This window comes from Anastrepha ludens, chromosome 4 (assembly GCF_028408465.1).
Source record: "Anastrepha ludens isolate Willacy chromosome 4, idAnaLude1.1, whole genome shotgun sequence".
Classification (NCBI taxonomy): Eukaryota; Metazoa; Arthropoda; class Insecta; order Diptera; family Tephritidae; genus Anastrepha; species Anastrepha ludens.
Genome location: NC_071500.1, coordinates 41,433,775 through 41,460,583, shown reverse-complemented (window position 1 = coordinate 41,460,583; position 26,809 = coordinate 41,433,775). Strand labels below are relative to the sequence as shown.

The 26,809-nt window shown below is 37.4% G+C and overlaps 1 protein-coding gene across 2 annotated transcripts in view; it reads left to right on the top strand.

Moving 5' to 3' along the window:
* The window catches only part of LOC128862076 (SCY1-like protein 2), an 82,350-nt gene extending 56,702 nt beyond the window's left edge, over positions 1 to 25,648 (top strand). Inside the window, exons 12-18 of one of the 2 annotated variants that reach the window (XM_054100487.1) lie at positions 2,488 to 2,664; positions 3,001 to 3,073; positions 5,172 to 5,308; positions 8,816 to 9,029; positions 14,780 to 15,033; positions 15,713 to 15,781; positions 23,269 to 25,648. In XM_054100487.1, coding sequence (XP_053956462.1) covers positions 2,488 to 2,664; positions 3,001 to 3,073; positions 5,172 to 5,308; positions 8,816 to 9,029; positions 14,780 to 15,033; positions 15,713 to 15,781; positions 23,269 to 23,568 — 1,224 coding nt within the window. In that variant the 3' untranslated portion in view covers positions 23,569 to 25,648. The remainder of the gene's footprint in view (positions 1 to 2,487; positions 2,665 to 3,000; positions 3,074 to 5,171; positions 5,309 to 8,815; positions 9,030 to 14,779; positions 15,034 to 15,712; positions 15,782 to 23,268) is intronic. The other variant, XM_054100488.1, reaches the window with a different exon arrangement.
* Positions 25,649 to 26,809: the final 1,161 nt, after the last annotated feature.

Here is a 26,809-nt window from a genome sequence, read left to right as displayed (position 1 = left end):
TATTAGCAAGAGTGATTCTCCGTTTGATCTCCAGGCTGATATCGTTGTTGCTGTTAACGGCGGTGTCAAGATAAACAAACTCTGGCACAACTTCGAAGGTATAGTTGTCCGCAATGACGTGCGTTCCTACACGCCGTGTGTTCCGCGTTGTAGATATCATATACTTCGTTTTACCCTCGTTCACTGCCTGACCCATTCGTGATGATTCCTTCTCGATAGCAGAAAACGCAGCCGTGACATCTCGCTTACAGCGGCCGATAATGTCAATGTCATCGGCGTACGCAAGGAGCTGGACACATTTGTAAAAAATAGTGCCATTACGATGCACACCTGCTTTTCGGAGCACCCCTTCCATCACGAAGCTGAAGAGGTTGCATGACAGTGGATCGCCTTGTCTGAAACCTCGAACGGTACTGAATGGCTCGGAGAGGTTATTTCCTACCTTGACGGAGCTGGTTGTGTTGCTCAACGTCATTCTGCAAAGCCGTATGAGCTTCGCTGGTATACCGAACTCAGACATGGTGGCGTACAGGCAATCCCTTATCGGGCTATCGAACGCAGCTTTATAGTCGACAAAGAGATGATGGGTGTCGACTTGCTTTTCATGGGTCTTTTCCAGGATTTGGCGTAATGTGAAAATCTGGTCGATGGTGGACTTACCACTTCTGAAGCCGCACTGATAAGGCCCGATCAGTGTGTTGGCAAACGGCTTAAGTCTTCCACATAGGACGCCAGACAGGACCTTGTAGGCGATGGTTAGAAGACTGATGCCCCGGTAGTTGGTGCAGATCGTCGGGTCACCCTTCTTCAGTACAGGACAAAGGACACTGAGATTCCAATCGTCGGGCATGCTTTCTGCTAGCCATATTTTGCAGATGAGCTGATGCATGCTCCCTATCAGCACATCGCCGGCAGTCTTGAACAATTCAGCGGGCAAGCCGTCAGCGCCAGCCGCTTTGTTATTCTTGAGCCGCTGAATGGCAACTCTGACTTCGGCATGACTAGGTGGTGGAACGTCCAAATTATCGGCTTTACATACCACCACAGATAAAAAGCCAAAGGCGTGATACGATCTTGGTGACTAATCCACTGGTCCGGGATGAGAGATGAATTGCTCATCGAAACGACGACGCAGTAAGTCCATTGTTTTTCGAGCTGTATGGCAAGTAGCGCCGTTCTGTTGGAACCAATTTCAACCAATCAGGGGCTTCAATTTCCGGCATCAAAAAGTCGCCTATCATGGCGTGATAGCGTTCGCCATTTACTGTTGGATTCCAGACTCGTATTGACGCCATGAGCCATATTTCTTATTGGGAAAAGTATCTTCAATCTGATCACCCTTTACATAATTGTCAATTGCCTAATGCTTTTCAAAACTAGGTAAAGAGTCAAAGATATCGTTACCCGCGATACCCAAAGACCCCGGGATCCATGTTAGCATCAAGATATTATGACTACCGACATAGTTTAGCCTGGATTTACAGGACTCACCTACCCTTGAAGTGGTTGGAGAACTGTCTAATGCTATGAGCTTTGCTGCCACTGCAGACGCATACAGACCGGCCTCTACTTCTATTTTCCACAACAAAGTTTATCGCTTCTTGAACAGCATACACCTCCGATTGAATAAAAATAGTGTAACCTAAAATAATCTAAGTTTTTTATACTTTATTTTAAAACAACATCTAGGCGCGTCTTTTCTGAACAAATAATGAACTTCAACGCAATTCTATGTATGTACCATAGTTATTTGGCATTTTCTGCCAGGAAAGTAACAACCAAGTGGAACATTCTCATAGCTGCTTCGAGTTCCTAAAAAAACGTTTCACTAGCCAATCTCTTAACCTCTGAAGACCCAGTTAGTAAGCAAATTTGAAATATATCCAACGTGACGCTAGAAATTGAAAGCAGGTGAAGCAAAACTTCCATTTATCAACTTCTCATGCATTTTAGTACATTTCTATTAATTTCTAACAATTGTATTGGACCAGAAACATAAAGTTGGTTAGCATTTTAAGCTCTCAATCTCATTTTCCTATGAGAAATGCTTAATATTCAGAAAAGTTTCAAGTTACTCAAATAGACATTCGAAAGGATGGGTATTTTAGTGTGTCGCATCCTTCGAGTTTAAAGAAAAGAAGAGAGGATTTGCTTGAAATTTCAAATTCGTCAAATTTCACTTAAGAAAGAAAAATCCAGTTCAACTTAATAAGAACACTAAATTTAGAAAAAGCAATCACATAGCATTTTTGATAGCCCTACAACTTTTTCAAATAAAGCAGAAAAAGTTATTAAAATTACCAATATTTGGACTTATAACAAAAAATTGAGAAAACGACGCTTATTGTTAGAAATAAATTCAGGCATAGGGTTGCTTTGATTTCGCCATATAAAAATCATTCCGCACATAGAATAATATTTTTAAAATATGTGAAATTTCCTTATACTTTTCTATACAATTATTTTTTGAACCACCTCCACACGCAGAGCGCTGCCGTTGTTGCAGTTACAAACGTATTCGACAACATTGAAGATGTCTCTATAAGACGTATGGTTGTGCCAAAGGTAAAATCGGTGTTTGAAAAAAATTTTGCCGATCCAAAAATCGTGCAAAATGTACTCATCTGCATTGAAAGGCTGATGGATAAACTGGAACGAGCTCAGGTGAATAATACTTGCATATAAATATGTAAATTTACATGTATACTATAGCCTGTCAGGTAAGTTCTAAATATGTATGAAAATGTGTGCTATATATATGTATAAAGGAGTGCTATGCAAATGATTGTAAGTCGTAGGTAGAGCAGAAAATGCACACTGGAGGAACTCTCGCATAAATACCCGTGTAGGTAAATGTAAATGTATAGGAGCATATATGTATGTATTTGTGGTTTGCAGCTTATTCAAACCTACGAAAAATGTTATCCATTTACCTCACAATAAATTTTCTGTTATTTATATGTCAAATCATTTCCTTCAATGTCAATACTGCTGCAAAAGGTTATGGAAGAAGTCCTGCAGCTGCTTGGTGATGTTCGCATACCGGATCCGGATATTGTGATGCGTACAGTTCGTAAGTATTTAACAAAATAACTATAATCAATATATAGACACATGTATGTGCATAGTATGGAATAGTGGGTCATCAATGTTCCTTTAAAGATTTTGCAGGATACCTACATGTATATTATTTTAGGGTGTTCCTTACCTTGTGTTCACACAAATCAATGCTTCAGACATGTGAAGACAGGTATTGGCTGTCAAAAACGAGTAAAACTGTTTGGGTAAAAATGTGTGAATGTGTTGCTATTGTGTTTGCAAAACTGACCCATGTAATCGTCAAGAAACTTAACCACAATAATTCTCTTGAAGAGTTACACTATTTAGCTAGAATTAAACAAGATTCAGTAGAAGCTGACCTACTGTTACTGTTACAAACTATCTAAGAGGGCTCCTGAAGATGTACGTATTGTTCTTCTTCTAAATGTAGGGATAACCCCTTACGCGATTTTGGCCGAGTATAACAAAACGCGTCAGTCACTTCTTTCTCATGCTAATCGGCGTCAGTTGGACGCACCAAGTGATGTTAAATCCTTCTCCACCTGATCTTTCCAACGCGGAGGAGGTCTTCCTTTTCCTCTGCTACTACCAGCTGGTAGAATGGTGTTTCCATTCGAACGACATGACCCAACCAACGTAGTAAAGTTCATGCAACGCAATGTTCCACTGCCATTGCTCCGATACTCGCCGTCGCCAACGTACAAAGGTCTAAAAATCTTCCGCAGAATATTTCTCTTAAACACTTCACGCGACGCCTGAACCGATATCGTCCGTCCATATGCCTAGGATGCGCCATACGATACGATGGGAATAATGAGAGCCTTATAGAGTGTTAGTTTTGTTCGTCAAGAAATGACTTTACTACTTTGCTTTAATTTTTTTTGTGGAAAATTCCAAAAAAATCTTATTTTTGAGAAGCAAATGTTTTAATGTGTATTTTGTTGCTCGAAAAGCAGATCTCTAAGTTCTCTTACTTTTTATTGGTAACTACCGTTTTACTCTCATTTGAGGGAAACATTTTCTAATTTGACAGTTCTTCAAGTTTTAGCCCAAAAAATAAGGGATCGCACCAGCAAATAAAGAGGGGGCTTTGGATTAGAGAAGGATGACGATGATCTCAAGCTACTGATGAAATTTACCAGGTGCGTGATATTTCAACTTGATATATCCGCAGGTGTAGCAAGAAAGTGAAAGTCAAAATGTGTGAACCCTAGCCCGGCGAGAGCAGGATAGCTGACGAGAAGGTGCTGAGATGATTACACCTCATCCTCCAGACAGCTTCTGTAAAAAGGACTTGTAGCAATGTCAAGCCTCATGGATACCCCGCAAGGATATCTACCGGACAATGTCCGCTAAGCATGTCCACAAAACTCCTGAGCTGTGGCTTGCTTTGTTAGCCTTAGAAGTTCCCACGCGCACTCCCGAGCTGCCTGTGGCAGAAGAATTTCGCGTCTTTGCACGAGTGGGTACTAACCCAACGCTCGCTGAGTTGACGAGAAGCCCATTTTTCCAGGAGCAGGTCATAGGTTCTCGAGGGAACTTCTCATTTTGTGGTGAAACCATCTCGAGAATTTCCTGTCCCCCAAGCTCATCAGCCCGGTAGTTTCCTGCCATGCCACGGTGACTGCGAACCCAAATTAACCTAATATCAAAGTACTCTGATGCAGTCGAGAAGGGATCCACTAGTTTTGAACGCACCAACAAAGATCCCAGGGTGGTAATTGCTGCTTGACTGGCGGAATAAATATTTACTTCCCTGACAGTAGTTGCAGAAGTAAGCAATCAACCCACTGCATCTTTGATGGCGGCTACCTCCGTTTGGAAACCACTACTGTGCTCCGGTAGTCTGTCTAAATTTGAGCTTGATGGATCCACTGTCTGTTACATTCCGAAAATTCCTTGAGAAATACTTGAACTCGTTCACTAATTTACGTTCGGCTAATGTTTGTTTTCTATTTTTGTTCTAATCCTATTGAAATGTTGGCGCTTCTAAAACATTTATGCTAACTCTTGTGTATGCATTAACAAGTGAATAATAAAATATGAAAATGAATACGTGCTAGAAATATTTTGTATTTAATAATAAATAACTACGTTTCAATTGCTTGCAGATATTTATCACAAAATGGTTGCCGATAAAACGTATGGGCTGACGGTGGAAACGATGGCGATACACGTGCTTCCTTTACTGATACCGCACACCGTTAATTCCGGCTTAAATCTCGAACAATATTGCATGCTGGTCGAGGTAAAATATATTTTTGCGAAAACATTTTAGCCTTGAATAGTATTTACTCGTACGTTTATGCATTTTATATAATATTTACATGCAATATTGCATGGTTTTCAACGCTGTAGTAAACAATTTTGTTGAAAAAAGTATATCAGAAGTAAATGCAAAGCTGTTAGGCAAACACCATCTGGCAGATTGCGTTCAGAGTTGTTTTGATATTTTTTGATCTTATAATTTTTAAAAACTTTGTTAAATACGGCAACCAGATAAGATCGATAGGAGAAGAAATTAGAATAAAGCAATCATATAAAATTGACTCTGGCATTATTTTGAAGCTACAATCAACGTCATGGAAATGACCGCCTCGGCTTCGTTGGTAGTACTTCAAGCGATCGATCCAATTTTTGATAGCTCAGTCCAATATTTGCAGTGTTATTTCGGCAATAACGTTTTGAACGTTGGCCATGATCTTATTGAGAGTATTTCTGTTGTCAGTGTATAGTGAAGACTTGAAGTACAACCAAAGAAAATAATCGTGCGATCTCAAATCGTATGATTGCGATGGTCAATCGATGAACGCTCGTCATGAGATAGCCCAGTATTCAAATTTCTCCTTCACAAGTTCGACTGTTATGAAAATCGGTTAATATGCTCTGTGCCGAAGATCATTGACCATTAACGGCAACGGTGTCGCCTTCCTCATTTCGAAACAAATAAGGACAAAACAGGCAGTCCTTATAAATAACACTCGTGGATTATTCTCGCTCTAGTAGCGCCAATGTTAACATAACCGCCTACGCTGAAAATATGCCTCCTCGGAATAATAGTTTTAAATTATATTTACGTATTTACAACTGAGACGGAATTTCGACCATATTTTTTAATAGTTTCTTTGAGACCGGTAAGGGTGAAACGACGCTTAGTAATACGATTTGATATACTGGATCTTTTGACAGCAATTGGCAGAACTATTACTGCTATCTAGCCGCTTTATGTTATATTATTATCACTAGAAACTGTGGGGACTAAACTCGCTAGATTGAGCTTCTTCTTGTTGATTGGCCTTCCTCTTCCTCTACTACCACCAGCTGGTACATCGAATACTTTCAGAGCCGGAGTCTTTGTATCCATTCAGATGACTTGACCCAGTCAACGAAGCCGTTGGATCTACTATATGTATATTCGCTGCGCTATGTCTATGTCGTCGAAAGCAGAAATCTTCAGCAAAATCTAGTACGGGCATGATGAGAGCCTTGTAGAGTGTTAGATTTGTTCGTCGAGAGAGGACTTTACTATTCAGTAGCCTACTTAGTCCAAAGTAGCTCTTAAGGGCAAGAGAGATTCTGCGTCGGATTTCAAGGCTGACATTGTTATCGATGTTAGTGCTGGTTCCTATTTAAACGAAGTCTCTCACAACCTCGAAATCATAACTGTCAACAGTGACGTGGGTGCCGATATGCGAGTGCGCTGACTGTTTGTTTGATGACAGAAGGTATGTACTTCGTTTTGTCTTCGTTCACCACCAGCCCCATTCGATTTGCTTCTTTATCCACATTGGAAAAGGTAGATGTTAAGGTCGATGATATGATACGCCAACAATTGTACGCTCTTATATAAAATTGTGCCTGAGCGATTAAGTTCTGCGGCTCGCACGATCTTTTTCAGCATCAAGTTAAAGAAGTCACACGACAGAGGGTCACCCTGTCCCAAACCTCGTTTGGTATCAAACGGCTCGAAGAGGTCCTTCTGACGACGCTGCTGGTATTGAGCAACGTCATTTTGCATAGCCGTATTAGTTTTGCGGGGATATCAAATTCAGACATCACGGCATACAGGTAACTCTTTTTCGTACTGTCGAATGCAGCTTTGAAATCCATGAAAAGATGGTGTATGTCGATTCTCCTTTCATGGGTCTTTTCCACAACTTGGTGTATTGTGAATGTTTGGTCGCTTGTAGATTTTCCAGGTCTAAAGGCACATTTATAAGATCCAATCAATTGGCTTATGGTGAGTTTCAGCATTTCGCACAATACTCTCGCTAGAATCTGATGGGCGATAGTTAGAAGACTAATCCCCCTGAAGCATCCGCAGGAGCTGTATGGGTTGGGATATGGTAGTCACACCATAGACTGTAGTCGTAACTCAGACTACATAGGTTCGAATCTCTGTGAATCACCAACATGAAGGAATTTTTTTTCTAATAACGATCGTCCCTCGGTAGGCAATGACAAGCCTCCGAATGTGTTTCTGCATGAAAAACCCCCTCATAAAAAAAATATCCACCGTTCGGAGTCGGCTTTAAACTTCATTTGTGGAACAAAATCAAGACGCACGCCACAAATAGGAGTAGGAGCTCGGCCAATTACTCAAAACGGGTGTAAGCGTCAATTATATACATATATATATATATATATATATATATATATATATAACTCCCAGGTAATTGGCACAGATTGAACAATCACTTTTCTTGTAGATTGGGCAGAGCACACTTAAATTCCAATGGGGCGGCATGCTTTCCTCCGACCATATTTCGCATAGAAGCTGATGCACGCGCCTTACCAGCTCCTCGCCGCCATGTTTGAATAGCTCAGCCGGCAGTTCGTCGGCTCCCGCGGCTTTTTTGTTGCTATTCCCACCTCGCCATGTCGGGTAGAGAAACGACAGTTCCGTCGTCAACCATTGGGGTATCGGGATCTTCACATTATCTGTGAACTGCGCAGCTGTCAATATTTAACAAGTTCGAGAAGTGTTCTCACCATAATTTAAGCACGCTCTGAATGTCACTCACTAGTTTTCATGCATTGTTCCTATCGGCCAGCATTCCAAGCTTCTTCTTCGGCGGTGGTACGTAAAGAACGAGAAATTTTGCTCCATTGCTCTTGTACTTTGCTCGAAAAAAACATGCTTCAGAATATAACCCCACTTAACGCTATTTCCCAGCAGTAAAACTTCAGCATCTCTAATATTGTGCATGTTTTATTGGTTAATTTGAATAGAGGTCAAGGCTATGGCAGTTCTGCCTTTGTAGTTCTTACCATACCAGTAATGTAGGCAAACTGAGTGCCTCTATTCAAGTGAACCAATAAATCAAACTGATGAAGTTTTACTGCTGCGAAATACCGTTAGATGGAAAGATATTTCGATGCATGTTTATTTTCGAGCAAAGTACTGCCTTCACTTGAATTATCAAAAAACATTGGCTCACTAGATCAAATACGGTTGCTTTAATAACCATGTTTTTCCTTAAAAATGATTGCATCTAATCAAGTGAACCCGACTGTATGTGTGTAGGTAATACTCTACTGTACTCATGAATACAGTGACTGATTTGCTAAATCGTTAAAAGCATACAGAGATTCCAATTAGTGTTTCTTACTTGCATTTTTTGTTTATACATATTTACAAATACGCATATGTGTGGAGACATGCATATGTATATGCATTTTTTATTTTATCGAAACTCGCTACATCAACTAGTCGTTTTCCATTTCAATCATACCACATTCGATGTACTAACAGGTGCTGCAAGAGATGCTCGAACAAATTGACCGACAGCAACGTAATAAATTGAAGCTTGACAATCTGTCAATACCATCACCGGAGCGTCATCGTCCATTGAGACATCAATTCTCTTCGGATAACATGAATGCACCACCATTCAATATACCCAATTTGCGAATCGATCAGCGGAAAACATCCAGTGCTGAGGATATGGCACGGAAGAACTCTGGAGGTATGTACATATAACACACACTTCTTCCCACACGCACATGTAAATGCATTCGAGATCAAATGAAAATGCAAATAGGCATACTCACATACTTGTTACCTCGTACAAATGGTATGAATTCATACCAAACATGCCCATATATGCTTACGCCGATTGTGGGAAAACAAATATGCACATGCGTGTGTGTCCATATAAGTATGCTATGTATGCATAGCACATGTGAATGTAAGTAGACTGCAAAACAGGCATAAATTTGCAGTTGGTGTGCTTGTAAATACATTTGAAACAACAACAAGAAGCGAAATTTTATCAGATGTTTTTTTCGCTTTTCTCCTTTTTTAATTTTAGTTCAAGTGTCCGATTTTGTAACTATTTTTAGTTAAAGCGACCCTGCCAGGCATAAAACACCAAATAGGTAGAACATTTTTCTCTAATAGCGGTCGTTGATCAGCAGACAATGACTATCTTGTGTATTTTGGCCATGAAAATGCTCCTCTTAAATCCATCTGCCGTTCGAAGGTGGCATAAAACTCAATTTGTGAAAAAAACTCAAACAACTATTATGTCTTTCCGCTATCCACAATTGTAAGAATAATGCAATTAAATAGACTCAGCAGGCAGTCCAACATAACGATACATCGATTCCAAACACTACCTGTTAAGTACCTTCGATAATTTAAATAATCGAGAAAGGTCGGATGAATCAAAAACTAAAATCAGCACACTAAAGGGTTAAAGCCTGTGAAAAAATATAAAAATTATGAAATAAATATAAAAACATAAAAATTAATGGACTATGAATAAGTTCGTGCGGTTTTTTTTCGAAATTTGAAACTTTATTGACGTAAAATGGTTACAAATTTAATATTCAAAATATTGTCCATCGCTTACTACTACTTTTTCCCATCTTTCTGGCAATTCACGGATTCCCTTTGTGAAAAATTCGGTCGGTTTTGCCGCAATCCACGAATCGATCCATTTTTTGACTTCATCGTAATTACGGAAGTGCTGGTCAGCCAGGCCATGTTGCATCGATCGGAAGAGATAGTAATCGGATGGCGCAAGGTCTGGACTATACGGCGGGTGGGGTAGGACATCCCATTTGAGCGTTTCTAAGTATGTTTTGACCACTTGTGCAACATGTGGCCGAGCATTGTCATGTTGCAAAATAACTTTGTCGTGTCTATCGGCGTATTGCGGCCGTTTTTCTCGCAGTGCTCGGCTCAAACGCATCAATTGTCGTCGGTAGACATCCCCCGTAATCGTTTCATTCGGTTTCAGTAGCTCATAATACACAACACCCAGCTGGTCCCACCAGATACACAGCATAACCTTCAGGCCATGAATATTCTGCGCCGACGTCGATGTTGAAGCATGGCCAGGGTATCCATACGTTGCCCGACGTTTTGGATTGTCGTAATGGACCCACTTTTCATCGCCAGTCACAATTCGATGCAAAAAACCCTTTCTTTTGTGCCGTTGAAGCAGTTGTTCGCATGCCATAAAACGGCGTTCAACGTCTCTTGGCTTCAATTCATACGGCACCCAATGGCCTACCTTTCGGATCATTCCCATGGCTTTTAAACGTTTGGAAATGGTTGATTGATCAACTCCCAAAGTTTTTGCAACCTCTTCTTGCGTTTGAGCCGGATCTTGATCGAGCAATTCCTCCAATTCGGTATCCATGAACTTTGGCGGCGCACCCTCGCGTTCTTCGTCTTCCAAGCCAAAATCACCACTTTTAAAGCGTGCAAACCACTTCTGGCACGTTCGCTCAGATAGAGCATGCTCACCATAAACTTCCACCAAGATACGATGACTTTCGGCTGCTTTTTTCTTCATATTAAAATAATGAAGAAGAATTCCCCGCAAAAACACATTATTTGGCACGAAATTCGACATTTTCAAGTGTGGTAAAAATATTGTTGTTTACGCTTCAAATAAAAAACTTATACTGACGTTTGTGCCTTACGACAGTAGCTCTCCAATGAATGTTTGGAAATGTGGATCGATGGAATAATAATCAAGTTACGCCATCTGTTGTAAAACCGCACGAACTTATTCATAGTCCTATTATATCTTTTAGAAAACATCTTCAATTGCTTCTTTGGGCTCCCAGACTGGCGTAGTGTCTTCCAAGCTGAGATCTACGCTAAAGACAAAGCAGCAAAAACAATAAAACTGATGGACTTACACCTCCAGCAAACCTTACACTTTTTGTTGAAGAGGTCGCTCTCGCTTATCCAACAACACAACATCGCACTTTGTTGGGTTCTCGGCCACTCTGGATTGGAGGGAAATGAAAGAGCGGCTGAGTGTGCAAGGAAAGGCTCTGAGCTTTACCTTCAGCGAGTGGTAGAGGACATAAGCATTTCTTTAAACGAACTATTCACTGCGATTGACTTGAGCGTAATAGCAGAAACCAATTGAAGATGGTCTCTGACGACTAACTGCAGGATTTCCAAAGCACTTTGAACAAAACTAAATCTAAAAAGGACAAAATGTCTGCGTGGATTCAATAGGTCAACTACCAGCGTCCTCTCAGGTGTTATAACGTGTCACTGCGCTAATAAATGTACATCACAATGACTTCTGCAGGAGCTGTGGAGATAAAGAAGACATTGAGTCGGTACAACACCTCCTCTGTGATTTCCCTGCACTGCAAAATAGCCGTATTAAATATATTGGCGATTATTTCTTTGAAGCCGTGGGAAAATTGCGAAATATCTGAGGATTGACTAGTTACCTTCTTAAACAGGTCCAAGAGATATTAGCAACTTAGTTAGAGGATGGAAATCAAATGCATATATGACAATGGAGCTTAGGGCCATCGAGTGTCTTAGAGAAATAGCCTGGTTAATCCAAAAAGCTGATGAAACATTTTTATTAATTTTAAATAAACGATTTTATAACGCCTTCCTTTTTAAGTTTTTGTATCTTTTTCAATAAAACTCGCCCAAAATTCGTACACATATTGCTTTCCACTTCAATTAGACTCAACGGAACAACGACATGGTTTCGTAACAGTACAACACTATACATATAAAGGAATAGAAACTCCTTTATTTTCTCGGAAATTGGCTGTAGTGATCGATATCTCGTAAAGTACCGATGGAACAATTTAAGGTTTATGCTCGTTGTAAGGGCAACATTTCATACTAAAAATATTTTTTGCTGTTTTTTATTTATTCATTATTACAGGGTGTTAAGAATGAAACTCAACAAAAAAAAAATCGGTGCATTTTACAATTTTTCTTGGATAAAGGCAAAAATGCAAGCCAGGTCACTGAAATTGTGAATGGTGTTTATGGTGCCGCTTTGGTTTCGTCAATTCTATTCAGACATTTTTTATGTTAAAGGAAAATATCGATAAAATCCCGGAAATAGTCGAAGTTGACCGGTATGTTAGTAGTCATATCATCGCCCAAGAGCTAAAGATCGATCATAAAACAGTTTTAAACCACTTTCACAAAAATGTTACGTAAAAATAATGTATTTATTTTTCTCCAGACTAATATAATGACAACACAGGCTAAAGCGGACGGTACAACTTGCCATTGTGACTTAGGTTGGTAGGTTGAAGTCGGTCTTTAAACCAACTCACTTAAAAAGTTGCCGATCCATTGTGATACCACAGTAGCTGTTTATCTGCTACTCCTCATTAAATCATTCATCAATTGACTTGAATTTATAAGCGTTTTTTCAGTACCTTTCATGCTATTGAACTCATTGGTAATTTTCCTCATCTGCGTTCTACAACATACATAGGTCAAATGAGTCCTTGGTAAAAGAGATACGAATCACAGTTTTCCTGATATTAGTATTTTGTTTTCTTGCCCCAGAAATTTCTGTTATAATACAAATCTTTAAAACCAAAACATGGCTGACGTTCGTCGCAGCGAACATCACAAAAAACTAATTTGTATTTATGGTCCAAATGACTGTTTCGGCTATGAGCAAAATTCTATCCAAAATGCTACGGTTGCCTTGCTTATAAGTAAAAGGTGATCATATTCGAGATATTTCTTCTTAAAATACCATTTTTGACAGATCTCACTTGACTACTGTCAAACTAAATTATTGACATTTCATCATGGAAAGACTTATGTCCAACAGCGTTTATAAATCGTACAATTATATTACAAAAATCGACGCTCTGTGAAAAGTGTTCATTGAGTGCTCAGGTCACCCTACATTTTTGGCTTTATGGCTACGTGAATAAGCAAAATCGCCATATTTGGCCCGAAGAGCCCCCCGAAGTCAGTCAAGGACAGCCATTGAAAATAACTGTTTGGTGCGGCCTATAGGCTGGAGGAATCATTGGCCCATATTATTCAAAGACGAGCCTAGCGCCGTGATCTCCAAAACATTTGGTTGCAACAAGACCGCGGATGGCGCTACTTGCCATACAGCTCGTGAAATAGTGGATTTACTGCATCCTAAATGCTTTGTGGATAAACCAGCTTCAATTGAGGCATTGGAAGTCAACATTACTAAAGTTATTTACGAGATATCGTCCGAAGTCCTACAGTGAGTCATTCAAAATTGGTGTTTACGGATAGCGCAGTTGCGGCCAACATTTGAAAGGGATTATCTTTAAAAATAAATTTCATGAACCGCTCTACACAAAAATTATAAAAATTTAAAATACGATACATCTAAATTGATCACCCTTTATTTACTTAATACTACAATGCACGGCTTACTGATGATCATCGGATGACCCTTTTTCTTTATTTATTTAACTGCGAAATCGTGGTGTTTATGATTTCTTAGAAACATATTTTAATAATGCTTGCGATTTAGAAAGTACGGGCCATTTTATATTGATATGCTCATGGAATGACCTTAACGATTCAGAAGCGTTAACTGATTTTATTGTTGGAGAACAAAAATAAACAATCCAAAATTTAGCTAGAAAGAAGAAATATTTCAATCGATTGATTCGTTTGAGAAGAATTGATGTTATTTCACCAAATTTTTGCACATAACCGCGCCCTCTTTAGAGACTCCCTTTAATTATGTTAAAATCTTTCCGAATAGCTAAGCTTTAAAATGCAAAAAATCCCTCGCAAACTGAAGCATTCATTTTTTTCTTGCGCTATTATTTTAATGAAAAATCCAAAATTAAGAAAAACATTTTTCTAATAGCGATCGCCCCTCGGCAGGCAATGACAAACCTCTGAGTTTATTTCTGCCATTAAAAAGCTCCTCATAAAAATATCTGCCGTTCGGAGTCGGTTTGAAACTGTAGGTAGCTCCATTTGTGGAACAACATCAAGGCGCGCACCATAAATAGGCCAAATACCCAAAAAGGGTGTACGCGCCAATTATATAAATATATATAATATATATTATATATTATTTTAATGGCGGGATAAAAATTCAAGGAATTTCGCTTTATTTTTATTTCTTTTAACTTCAAACTGTACTCGTCTTCTGTTATAACTTCAGCTACTTCCAACTGTACTCATAAGGTCGTTATTATGGCAGCTTCTTCTTATTTTTATGAATCTTCAAAACGTCAGTTGCTTCGCGAAGTTAATGAATTACCTACGTATATCAGGGCTTTATTTTGTATAAGGACTTTAATGTGTAGAAAATTGCTACTAACATAAGTGAACAAAGTTAAAACTCTATATATACATACATATGTACAGATATGCCAACATATGTACCATATTCTGCGCAGCCATCGCCGGACGATTTGTTGCTCCGAATATTTTTAATTTTTGCAGTTCGTTTATTTACAGGTTCAGGCATGCTGGGAGGTTGGTGGTTCGGTTGCTCGCCGTCATCGCCCGATAGTAACTTCCTGCGTGTTGCTAATGCATTCCCCAATCGGCGTCTCTCGGATAACACTTTGATGACACCGAAAATACGCATAGCGCCGTCGTGTGCATCCTCGCCTGGTGGAACACCAGGCTCTGGACTGCCAACACGCCGACACTCGAGCATTGGACCACAGGAACGACGTGGCTCGACAATCAATCTGTCACCGCCTACTGTAAGTAGCCGCCTTCCTTGCACCACATCTAACTCCAATTCATCTTACAGCGTCTGCATTTGTATGCGCGCTAGCTGATTTACATTTGTTGACCCTGTTCATTGAATTCAGTTTCTTTTCTATTGTTTCGTTTTTCTTTTTTGTTTGGTAAATCCGTTGCAAAGAAGCTTAATGAGTTTACAATTTTTGTTTTGCCTAAATATGTAGTTATAGGTTGGGCGGGGTTGCTCTGTGCTACTTTTATTGTGATTAATAAAAAATATTGTTCATATATGTATATTGTTTGTAGTGAAATTTTACTTTCTCAAAACAAGTAAATTTATACATATACCTACCTGCATAAATAGTTCGTCCATTTAGTGAATTCAAAAAAAAAAAGTTGTACATTCTATGCAAACGCTTTACTATCGCATAGCCCCATAAATTGTTCATATAAAAATTGCTTTTTTATTTTTGAAGCAGCTTATACGCAGATATTTTTTAGTTAGTTAGAAGCTACTTTTTATTGTTTCTGTAAAAAAAAAAACGAAAAGAAGAAAACTAAATTTATCATCAGTATTGAAATTCGGAATTATTTTTCTCATTTACTTACTACTTAATATTTCACCACATAACAACTACATATACGATATGGTAATTGGTAAATGGTAAATGCCCTCTACACTTCCTCCTCGAATAGACGTATGGTTTTGGTGCACGCGGTAGTTCCGGATCGAGTTTGTCGGTACCCTCTTCGTCGGCCTATGTTGTAAGTCTAAAAAACGTCTCAACAATTTTTGCCATTCAAATCACGCTTCAGGTCTCTTGTGCGAGTGCGTTGCGTTGTTCGCATATATGAATATTCGCATAAATAACTGTAACTAACCAACATTGCTGCTTTGTTTTTGTAATGTGTGAACTACTAAACACATGTGTATCTTGTTCGTTTCATACCATTAATGCAAGCTCGTACTCGCCTTCGCACGCTCGTCAAATGATAAAAAGTTACTTACTCGTACATATAGTATATCTTAATCGTTTTCGTACAAATAACTCGAAGGAAGCCTTTATCTTTCTAATATTAATAAAATCAAAACGTAATATATTAACTGTTCATGGATATTTATCTTATTTCCTATGAAAGATGAAGCGGTTAGTGTAGAGGTGGTATGGGTGGCGAGCAATTTATTTCAAAGTTAGTTCTGAAACCTTTTAATAAAAAAATGTTAATCCCAGAGTATTATGCACACCTATACCACCAGTTACAGTAACCGCTTCATAAATATATATTCTTATTTCATTTCCAATTTATTGTTTTTTCATGTACTTATTTGCATTTTGCCGTTTTTTATGCCCTTCGAAATTAATTTACGATCCCCCTCTGATGGTATTCGAAACCTCACACACTGAACATAATTTCAAATAACTGTTTTCGTTGGAATGTATTTGTAATTAATTGTTTTCTCATGCTGATTTTTTATAAGGCAAGGTTAACAAATAAAATATGATAAGTGTAGAAATATGTTAGTATACATATCTGGGAGTGGTTTAATAAGTCTTGGAAAATCTATTCTATAATAGTCACATTTTCGCTATATGTGATTCGTTATACATTACTCCACTTTTTAGTGTCCACCTAAATATAAGTTGCGCTCAAAACATGATTATCATTCATCGATGGGCTCATCACTCGACCCGTGCCTCAAAAAATGCTTCCCTTTCATAAGTTAACTCTTCATTCGAACCAATCCTCTTACAATCGAACTATTTCTTCATATTGAGTAACAGAAAGTAGTCGTATGTGGAAAAAATGTACGATGAAAAAGCAATTAGCAACCTTCGTATTCGTATATTTTTAGCTGCCCATAAGTGAGCTAAAGTAGTCATTACTCTTGAACTCTAGATCAGCATATTTCGTATTAAGAGAAGCGGCTGGTTGGAGCCGGTTTGTATTTTTGACTAGGTAAACGTGATTAAACCCAGATACAATTAGGTTTTAGTCTTCTTGTTTGTTGACACACACACCTGCCAGATTGGACAGTCTAGTCCAACATTAAGTCTATTCTTCCTCTCCTCCGAAGAAATCTGTGTAGATCTTGTGATGCCAAGGAGTCAAGGAGGTCGCTTCGAATCACAACAGTGCCAAATTCGAGCGAAGGCACAGAAAGTGGTCTGTCGTCTCATCCTCCTATCCGTATTCTGGGCAGAGTGCACTATCTGAGATGCCCACCTTTCCCTTCTGCTTAATGACAGAAGGATCTGCGACAGTCGGTCGAACATGACAGGTAACATCAGTCAGAAGGTGCATTCGATGCCTTTGGATTAGCTTACTATCGTGGATTACTCCAAGATATTTGATTTCTTTGGATAGCTGTATTGTGACTCCTTTTAGCTTAGGCAGAACGAGTCCATTAAATTTCCTCCTTCTGCCTCCTTCTGATAAAGAGGACAATACCAGTCTTCATCCCTTACTTCTGTTCACAAATTACCCAGAATTTGTCTAATATTCAAGGTCTCTTACTTTATTCCTTTCAATTTTCAGAATGCGATTTTAGAGTCGTTTACGAATTCTGTTTTGCCCTTCAATCGTCTCAAAACGCTTTCGGCGAAGTGGTAGCTTGAGGCATGGGAACAGGAAAAAGACAAGTGCGACCATGTAAAGTGGAAACGGAGCTTTCTTTTTAGTTAAATAGTCGTAGTCGTATATTGTATTTAGTCGATTTCGTGGTATGAACAAAAGTATAGGCCTCATAGAAGGGAGTAGGAAATGTTAGGCTGCATTCGCTATTTAATAAATTATAATTTTGATAACTGAAATTATATTTGAAAAATGAAATTATATTTGATAAATGCTTAACCTTATCTATGAGTTGTAACTTTTAAATATTTAATGTTGTACATGACTTAATTCCGTTCTACCGGCCAGACATGAGCATATTTTTGTATTTATATACATAAATACATAACTGTTTTTATTTATTTCATGTGAGTGTCAGTGTGTTTTTTTATTTTGCCGTGGTGTTTTCAAATTTTCATGCCGATTCATAAAATTCCTTATTTTAATGTTATACTCGTACATCTGAGTGACTGCAACCGTCACAGCTACTTTTCTCAAAGATCAAAGTCGTAAACGTTCAAAATCTACTTAATGTACGTGTCCTGATTATATATACATACAAACATATTTGCAGCTATCTTTATAGGCGTGCAAATGTTTTTCGATTCCTCATTAAATCTGAATGTTCCGCAGCGTGAGCTTTTCTAAATTACTCAGTTAATTACGTAAATACACCAAGTTTCACTATGTGACTATCTCAGTGGGCATAATTTCATTATTTCATATGTATGATTTAATGTTCGTTTTGGTTTTGTATTGATTTTCGTATTATTTTCAATCTCTAAGCAAATTCTCTACCAATGTGTGCATTCCATTGTTTATCCAACCATATTTTTTATTTCATTTACTTTCGGTTAATTGGAAATTATCGCAGCTTGCACGGAGCATGATCGTGAGTACACGTTTTCGCTTTGACTTTACAACGCGTGATGTACAAATCATTTATTTATCCACTGTTTCACACACACACAAAAGCATAAAAATACATATCTACAAGTAAAACTATGTTTCTCACTTATTACACACAAATATAAACAAATGCATTCAACTGTCCTTTGCCTACTCTAAAATGCTAACTATACACCTATGCTTTTTGTACACTGCCGGAACACTTGATCTTCATATGCATACCTGATAGTGGAGTTCAAATATGCTTACTAGCGAGTTACTCGAGAGAAAATTTAACAAGCTGAATTGAGCAATAGCTGTTTGATATCCTTATCGCTTGGGTGTAAGTCCAAACTATTAGAGAATATGGGGCAGCTGTTCCTCATTGTTTGCAAATATTATTATTTTTCGATTATTTCGCTCTATTCGCTAGCACAGATTCGAAATCATGAGCGTAAAATAAGCATTTATGTTACGAACTCTACTACAAGTATGGATTTTTCAATAAATATTTTCCTCACTCCCAATAAACGTTTTGTTCTATCTCAAGTTGAGGGGAATTTGATAACTAATCATTTTCTCAAATCTTCAGCTTTAGTTCTCAAATTCATCTCAACTTACCGTTGATAAACGTTCTCAAACTAAAAGGCACAATTTGAATATGCTTAGTTCTCAAATTGAAGAGTTCTCAACTCCATGGAATGGAATCCATTGCTCTCATATTACTTTGGGGAAAAGGAAATTCATTATTTTCTCGGTAGACGGCTGTAGTGATTGATATCGATCAAACGATAAAATATCGATCAAACAATTTAAAGTTTATGTTCGTTGTCAAAGTGACATTTAACACTAAAAAAATTCGCTTGCTGTTTTTTTGTTTGTTTCATTCAGTTGTGAGTTACAGGGTGTTAACAATAGAAGTAAACAAAGAAAAATTCGGTAACTGTAAATTTTACAGTTTTCCTTTGATAAGGCGAAAATGCAAGCCAGGTCGCTGAAGTAGTGAATAGTGTTTATGGTGCCGATATCGTTACAGTTAATTACATGCAATGGTTTAGTTAATTCCGCATTTTTGATGTTAAAGAAAATGTCGATAATGTTGGAAAGGTCACAAGAATAATCCAAGTTCACCGGCATTTTAGCAGTTGTATCATCGCTGAAGAGCTAAAGATCGACCATAAAACAGTTTTAAACCATTTGCGCAAAATAAAAAATAAAAATAATGTATTTCTTTTGCTCCAAGCTAATATTAAGTCAAAGTATTGCCAATGATACGAAAAAATGCAAAATTGCGATAACAAATTATTGTTTGTTAGTGAATATGGTATTATGATTCACGTAAAAAATAGATTATTAAATTTGCATTCATATGTGCATGCAGCGTTCAAATTTAAAACCAATTTACTTAACGGTAAATTAATAATATTTCGAAAACAGCTTGTGTTACTTTTATTTATAGTGTACTCAATTTAACTACATGTAAAAAGTTATATTTACATTCAACCTTTTTATACTGGAAGTTAAAATAAATAAATTCGGAGAATTCATGTCAAAATTAATACTCATACATAAATATCATTTAATGCGCCAGGATATCGTTATATTTCAAGTGCGCGGTCAACATGCGAATCAAATTTCATAAAAACTACCGTTTCTTGTTTGCTAAACGTTTTGAAGTGATAAACATATTGAGCGGAACTCATTCTACAGTGCAATACCTAATTTGCAGATACAAAAGTGGCTCTTCAATTGCCAATAAAAGCCGCCTAAGTCAGCGGACGTAACTTAATGATGACGAAGATCGCTCGATTTTAAGAGGGGGAAGGTTAGAAAGTCACTTTGCATCAGACGTAAAACTTAATAAAAGGTTAAAGGAATATACTAATAAAGAGGTTTGCGATGATACAGTTCAAAATGTGTTCAATAAAAATAAACGCCACGGGCAAACTGCGCGATAGAAGCGATTTATTAGAGCGCTCGAAGAAATTTGCCTCAAGGTATAGACTTTGGGAATATGGCAAACATAACCAAATCACTTCCTTTTGCACTTATTCTATTGTTTTAAGGTAGTACACACTGATCTAAGCAAATATAACTTACATGGGCAGAATGGCCAGAGTTATGACTGCAGAAAGCCCAATACTGAATTTGAGTTGAAGAATATAAATGTTAATTCTAAGGATGGAGATGGTTTTATAATAGGATGTGCTTCAAGTGCAGATGTTGGAAAGATGCGCTTAATAGAATGCCTTCGGAATATCTTCTTCCTCTTGATTGGCGCTATAACCGCTTATGTCGAGTTTAACAAAGCGCGCCAGGCGTTTCTTTCTCGCGCTAACTCGCGTAAGTTGAAACCAAGTCCTTCTCCACCTGATCTTCCTCTGCTACCACCAGCTGGTGCAGGTCGAATACTTTCAGAGCCGGGGCGCTTGTATCCACTCGGACGACATGACCCAGCCAACGTAGCCGCTGGATCTTTATTTTCTGAAAGGTCCAAAATCTTCCGGAGAATCTTTCTCTCAAACACTCCAAGGGAAGCCGCATCGAATGTTGTCATCATCCAATATTCTGCGCCATTCATTAAAAAAGGTATGATGAGAGTCTTGTAGAATGTTAGTTTTGTTCGTCGAGAGGACTTTATTACTCAATTGCCCACTTTGTCCGAAGTTGCCCTTACAGGGTAAGAGAAATTTTCCGTTGAATTTCAAGACTGACATTATTATCGATATTAATGTCGGTTCCTAAATAAATGAAGTCCCTTACAACCTTGCAATCATATCTGTTAACAGTGACGTGCGTCGACCGATAAGCGAGTGTGCCGACTGTTTATGAGCTGTTTGATGACAGGAGATACTTCGTTTTGTCCTCGTTCACTACCAAACCCATTCGCTTTACTTCTTTACCCAGATGGAAAAATGGTTCCATATGTAGAAGTCAACGCAAGTGGTGAAAGTCATTGTTTGTTATTCACTTGGGAGTGGCCAGGATGATTCTTCTGCATATGGTCCAAGCAACTCACAACTTCGGGCTAGCGCAAAAATCCTCTGTGAAGCTTCTAAGCCCCCGTTTGCGCTAATGTGAGAAGGCAAAGCAACCCAGCAAAGCTGTTTGTGCGCTGGGTTTGATACCTGCCCAATAAAAGCGAAAACGAAGCCTTCTGGATATATCAAAAGCCAAATATGCGTAGAGCGAAGTTAAAGGGTCAAACCCTTCGGTATATTGCATTATCTACAAATGCCCTAACCTACTTTAAACACCCGCTCAATTGTCTGATATCAATAAATCGGGTTTGACCAGAAAACTAAGAAATAAAGTTTTTCGCAACACAAACGAGTTGAAAGAAGCTATGAAACCCGAATGGGCGCTTGAATGCTTAAAAAAGGCCCTAAATACCGAAAGGGAGATTTGTAAAATATTTTAAGGGCACTCGATTTTGTATGCTTCTTCGTTTGAACATGAATTCAAGATTTTGTTAATTTTTTTTTTCTCATTTTAAAATTCCACTTATTTATGTATGTGGATAAATGGGGTAGACTCTAAATTAATAAAAAAGATGATTTTTTCGAAATTTAATTAATTTACAGGTGTATCTACCAGCCATGTTACTTATTTTCATGTTGAAAATTAGTCATTTTCAAGCAATAGGGATGCACGTATTTGGTCAAATCTTTCTTAAGACGTAATAAAATTGATAACAAACATTTGAGAAAATATTTAAGAAAATATTTATTTTCAAATTCTAATTTAATTTGATTAATTGAAATTCCATTTAGTTTCAAAGCTGAATATCAAATTGAGAACTAGGATTTTTTCAAGGGTTTGAGAATATTTTTTCAGGTACAGCGTACATACAATAATACATATATACATACTTCTACATATCCACTATCGTTTGTTGAGTTGTTGTTCGTTTTGCGTTGAACTGTTCTTGCGAAATGCATACATACAAACAAATACCTACTACTACTTTATCACCAAATTACTTATATATACAATCATATCGCTATAAGTATATTATATACCTACATACATATATTTATATGCGTTTGTTTATTGTTAACATAATGACTACTGTTTAAACGTTTATTGTTTTGCTTCCGTTTTAAAATTTCGTTTGTGACATTGTGTTTTATGTACTTAAAATGTTCTTTTGTGTAATTGGTTGTTCGATTCGTTGCCTAAATGGTTCGTTAATTTTTATTATTGTTCAACAGTTTCAATAAAACGCATTAACCATCACATTTTATTGCAAAAATTTTAATACTACAGCGCATAACTAGTAAACCCAAATAAAACATATTTCCAGCGAAGAAGAATGTGAGTGAGATCCAAAAAATGCGTGAAAAAAAATTAAAAAATAACATTGCTCTAGAATAGGGCGGCCATACGGAGTAATAAAATTTAACAAAATTTAATAATACTTAATTAATAAAATAAAATGTATAATTGGAAAAACTATCGAATTACTAATGAATATTAAATTTTTAATTAATTATATGATTTGGTGTTGCCAATTTCAATTTATATGTATTAAATGTTTATATGAATTAAATATATATATTTTTCTTATTGTAATCAACTCACCAATTAATCAGTACGCGTATAAACGCACACATATTCTTCTTCAAACTTCGCACAAGAAACACCGACACACACACATGTATGTATATGGCAATACACATATACATATATGTACATATTTATGACATTAGCATTTGTATGCTATGAAGAGACTTCATAATCTTTCAAAGAAATCTCCTTTATTATCCTCCAACAAACAGGGCGGATCAATGCCGAACACATCGAGCAGTGTACCATTTTTATTATCATCCAGCATGCAATCGATCCGTTCCAGACGTACATCTACTGTACTCTCATCGGGACCATTGGGATCTGGCTCTGGCATTCTACAACAACTTGGCAGCGGAATGGTAAGACAAATAACTACTTCTGTATCAGGCAATGCAAGCCCGGTGCAACATTTAATGGTTAATGGACAACGTACCTACGTCCGAAAGTGTCCGTCACTCAATATCACATTCAGTCAGTAATGAAGAATTGAACAAGTGAAGCCTGTTGGCGTTAGCAAGATATGAAGATTTGCAAACGCCTTAAACGCAAATATGCATTGAATCATTTGAGCTGTGCTTTGTAACTAAATACTTAATGAAAGCAAAACAAAATTTTTAATTTACACACATATATAATAAGTAATTAAATATATAGAGAATAGTGTTTAACGAAAAACAAAAATCTTTTTTAAATAATTCAAAAACAAAAAAAAAACTCGTAGTAAAACGCACTCCGTGTGCACACGAACGTCACAATAACGTCAAACAATAAGAAATCATTGAATTTGGGAATAGTGCGTTTTTTTTTCCTGGATACATACAAAAACAGATAAAAAAACCATAACCATTTACACAACCGCTCTTCTGGATCACATTGCACCAGGGAAAATGCATTGGACTTAAGAGTAGAAATTTATTCTTTGCTTCAAATAAAATCGAAGCACAATATTTAATTAGAACTACATGCATATGTATGTGTATAAAGCTACTTGTGTACGTATGAATGTAAAATGTATTTCCCCAACATTGTAACCATTTTCTGCGATATTCAGCGCGCGTGTGTAGAAACCCTGAAAGCCACATGTGATGTACTGTAGACCGGGTCGGTCGCCATACGAAAACCAAGTTGCAAAAGTCCTCACCTATATTTAACGCTAATGTTGAGAGGATTTCGGCACCATAAAAAAAGTTTGTTTAGCCTTCTAAAAACCGCCGAAATATTGGGTATGGGAATAAGTTTCCGCCCTCGTAAAAGAGGTGTCGCTGCTGATACTATTTTTGTGTTCGTATATTATATTACTAGTCTGGTGATTTGAATGTGTATACGTGAGGTCTTGATCACAGTAAATGGCATTCGTTAGAAGCGTAAAGATCATTTTTTATCTGACGTCAAGAATGTCTACGTTCGTCCCAAAAAACAGCATTTGCGGGAAGTCATGCTTTTATTACCTTTTGAAGAAAAGTGCAGCTGTAACATGTCGTATAATGATCAATATTTACGGTAATCATCCTCCATTAAATACAACTTGTAAAGACTGATTTCGACGCTTCACAAGTGGCAGTTTCGACGTGAGTGATAAAGATGGCGAAGGGGCCCCGAAACAAATCGAAGATACTCAACTACAACAAGATAAAGACGAATGTCGAACTCTTCATGATATGTCTAAAGAGTTGGATGTTGACAGATCGACCACGGCATGCGATGAGAATGGCCCGGAAAGCAAGGAACAGGGTGCCACATCAACTGAAGGAGAGGGATATCGAGAGACGTTTAGTTGACGTGTGAGATGCTTCTTGAACGGCAGAAAAGAAAAGGTTTTCTGCATCGCATGGTCACCTTCGATGAAAAATGAATCTATTATGATAACCCTAAGCGTCGAAAATATTGAAGTTTGCCAGGTGAACCAAGTCCATCGACAGCGAAAAAAATGTTCATGCTTCAAAGGTTATGTTGTGAATCTGGTGGGATCAGAAGGATGTGATCTATTATGAACTCCTTAAACCATCTGAAAGCATCACTGGCGATCGTTACGGACTGCAGCTAAAGCGTTTAAATCGAACTCTTAAAGAAAAGCGGGCGAAATGGGACGGTAGATATGACAAACTGATTTTGCTGCATGACAACGCCAGGCCATACGTTGCTAAATCGGTCCAGAAATATTTAGAGAGACTGAATTGGAAAATCTTGCCCCACCCGCCATATTCCCCAGACATTGCACCTTCGGATTACCATATGTACCGATTAATCCAGTCAGCCCTTATTGGAGAGCGGCTCACTTCTTACGAGAGCATCGCAAACTGGCTCAATGAATGGATCAAGCCAAAAGAACTTGAATTTTCCGTCAGAGGAATCCGTATGCTGCCTTAAAAAATGGAGTAAAGTTGTAGCTTTCAATGGCACATACATACATAATATCGTGTATTATTTAATTCTTTAAATATTTCGTAACTTTGGCTACGAAGAACGGAAACTTATTCCCATACACAATAATTTTTTTATTATTACTTCGCACCCGATTATATACAACAATAATGTGTCATTATTCCTGTCACGAGAAGTTATATATTTTCTTCAAAGTAGTACATATTAAATCTCATTTGCGAATCGACATCTTGGATTTTATACGAAAAGTCAATTACAATTATTTTCATATTTTGCACAAGTGTCATGAGTTTCGTTGAATTCTTAACTAAACACATCATTGATTTATAAACAATCTAAAAGCAAGAAAAGATATAATCCAAATAATTTCCATATTTTTTTTTTTAAGTAAATATAAGAAATACAAAATTTTTAGTTTTAATTATTTATTTGGAACTGCCACCATTTTTAATGCCGGTATTAGAGATTTTCGTTATGAAAAATTGAAGACTTTTCTTTTGACTTTTCCATACATTTTTTTTTTAATTTTTAACCCGTGCACAAACATTTTCGTAAGTGAATTTTATTTAATTTTTTTTCCAAGTGAAAAATCTAAGATATCGAACTTGAAAACTTGTACGAGCACGTGTAAAACAGAAACCTTCGAACCAATTTTTTCTGTAGGAAATGCATAAATACATTTAATTTTATATTAAGCATAGTACTACCCTTAAGGCTCAAAGCCGTGAAATGTTGCTAGCAACATTTATTGTCAAATGAAAAGAAACGTCAAATTCATGAGCTTCTGGGGTGATCAATTGGCAAAGTTGCGTAAGAAAAGTGTTTTTAAACAAATCAACAGACATATATATTGGCACAAAAAAATATAAAGAAGATTTACTTACACTCTTTGCCAATATTTTTCGCTTAAAAATACCATGTCTTCGGAGTATTTAAACTCAAGCACTTCACTCGCAAATGAACTGTTAGTTTACGCTGAATTTTATATGACAAAATGCACAAATAGGTGTGAAACAATGTTGCTGCCATCATGAATGAGTACTACGTTGCCGTAAGATATGTATATGAAATTTTACGCATATTTTACAGCAATGCAATTTGTATGGATTTTGACAGCTATTTCACGTAAAACGCGAACTTAGTACTATGCTTTACAGGATAAAGAGTTAAAGAGAATACTGTATCTAAGTTGTTTATGCAAGCAATATGTAGACGAGGCAGAGGGTAAAAATCATCCCTCTTATGGCAATCAGACGGATGTTTGCGGCGGGAGTTATTGTACGTGCGAGAAGAGTTGAATTCGTTAGCACTGCCATGGATTATGAAAGATCAAATTAA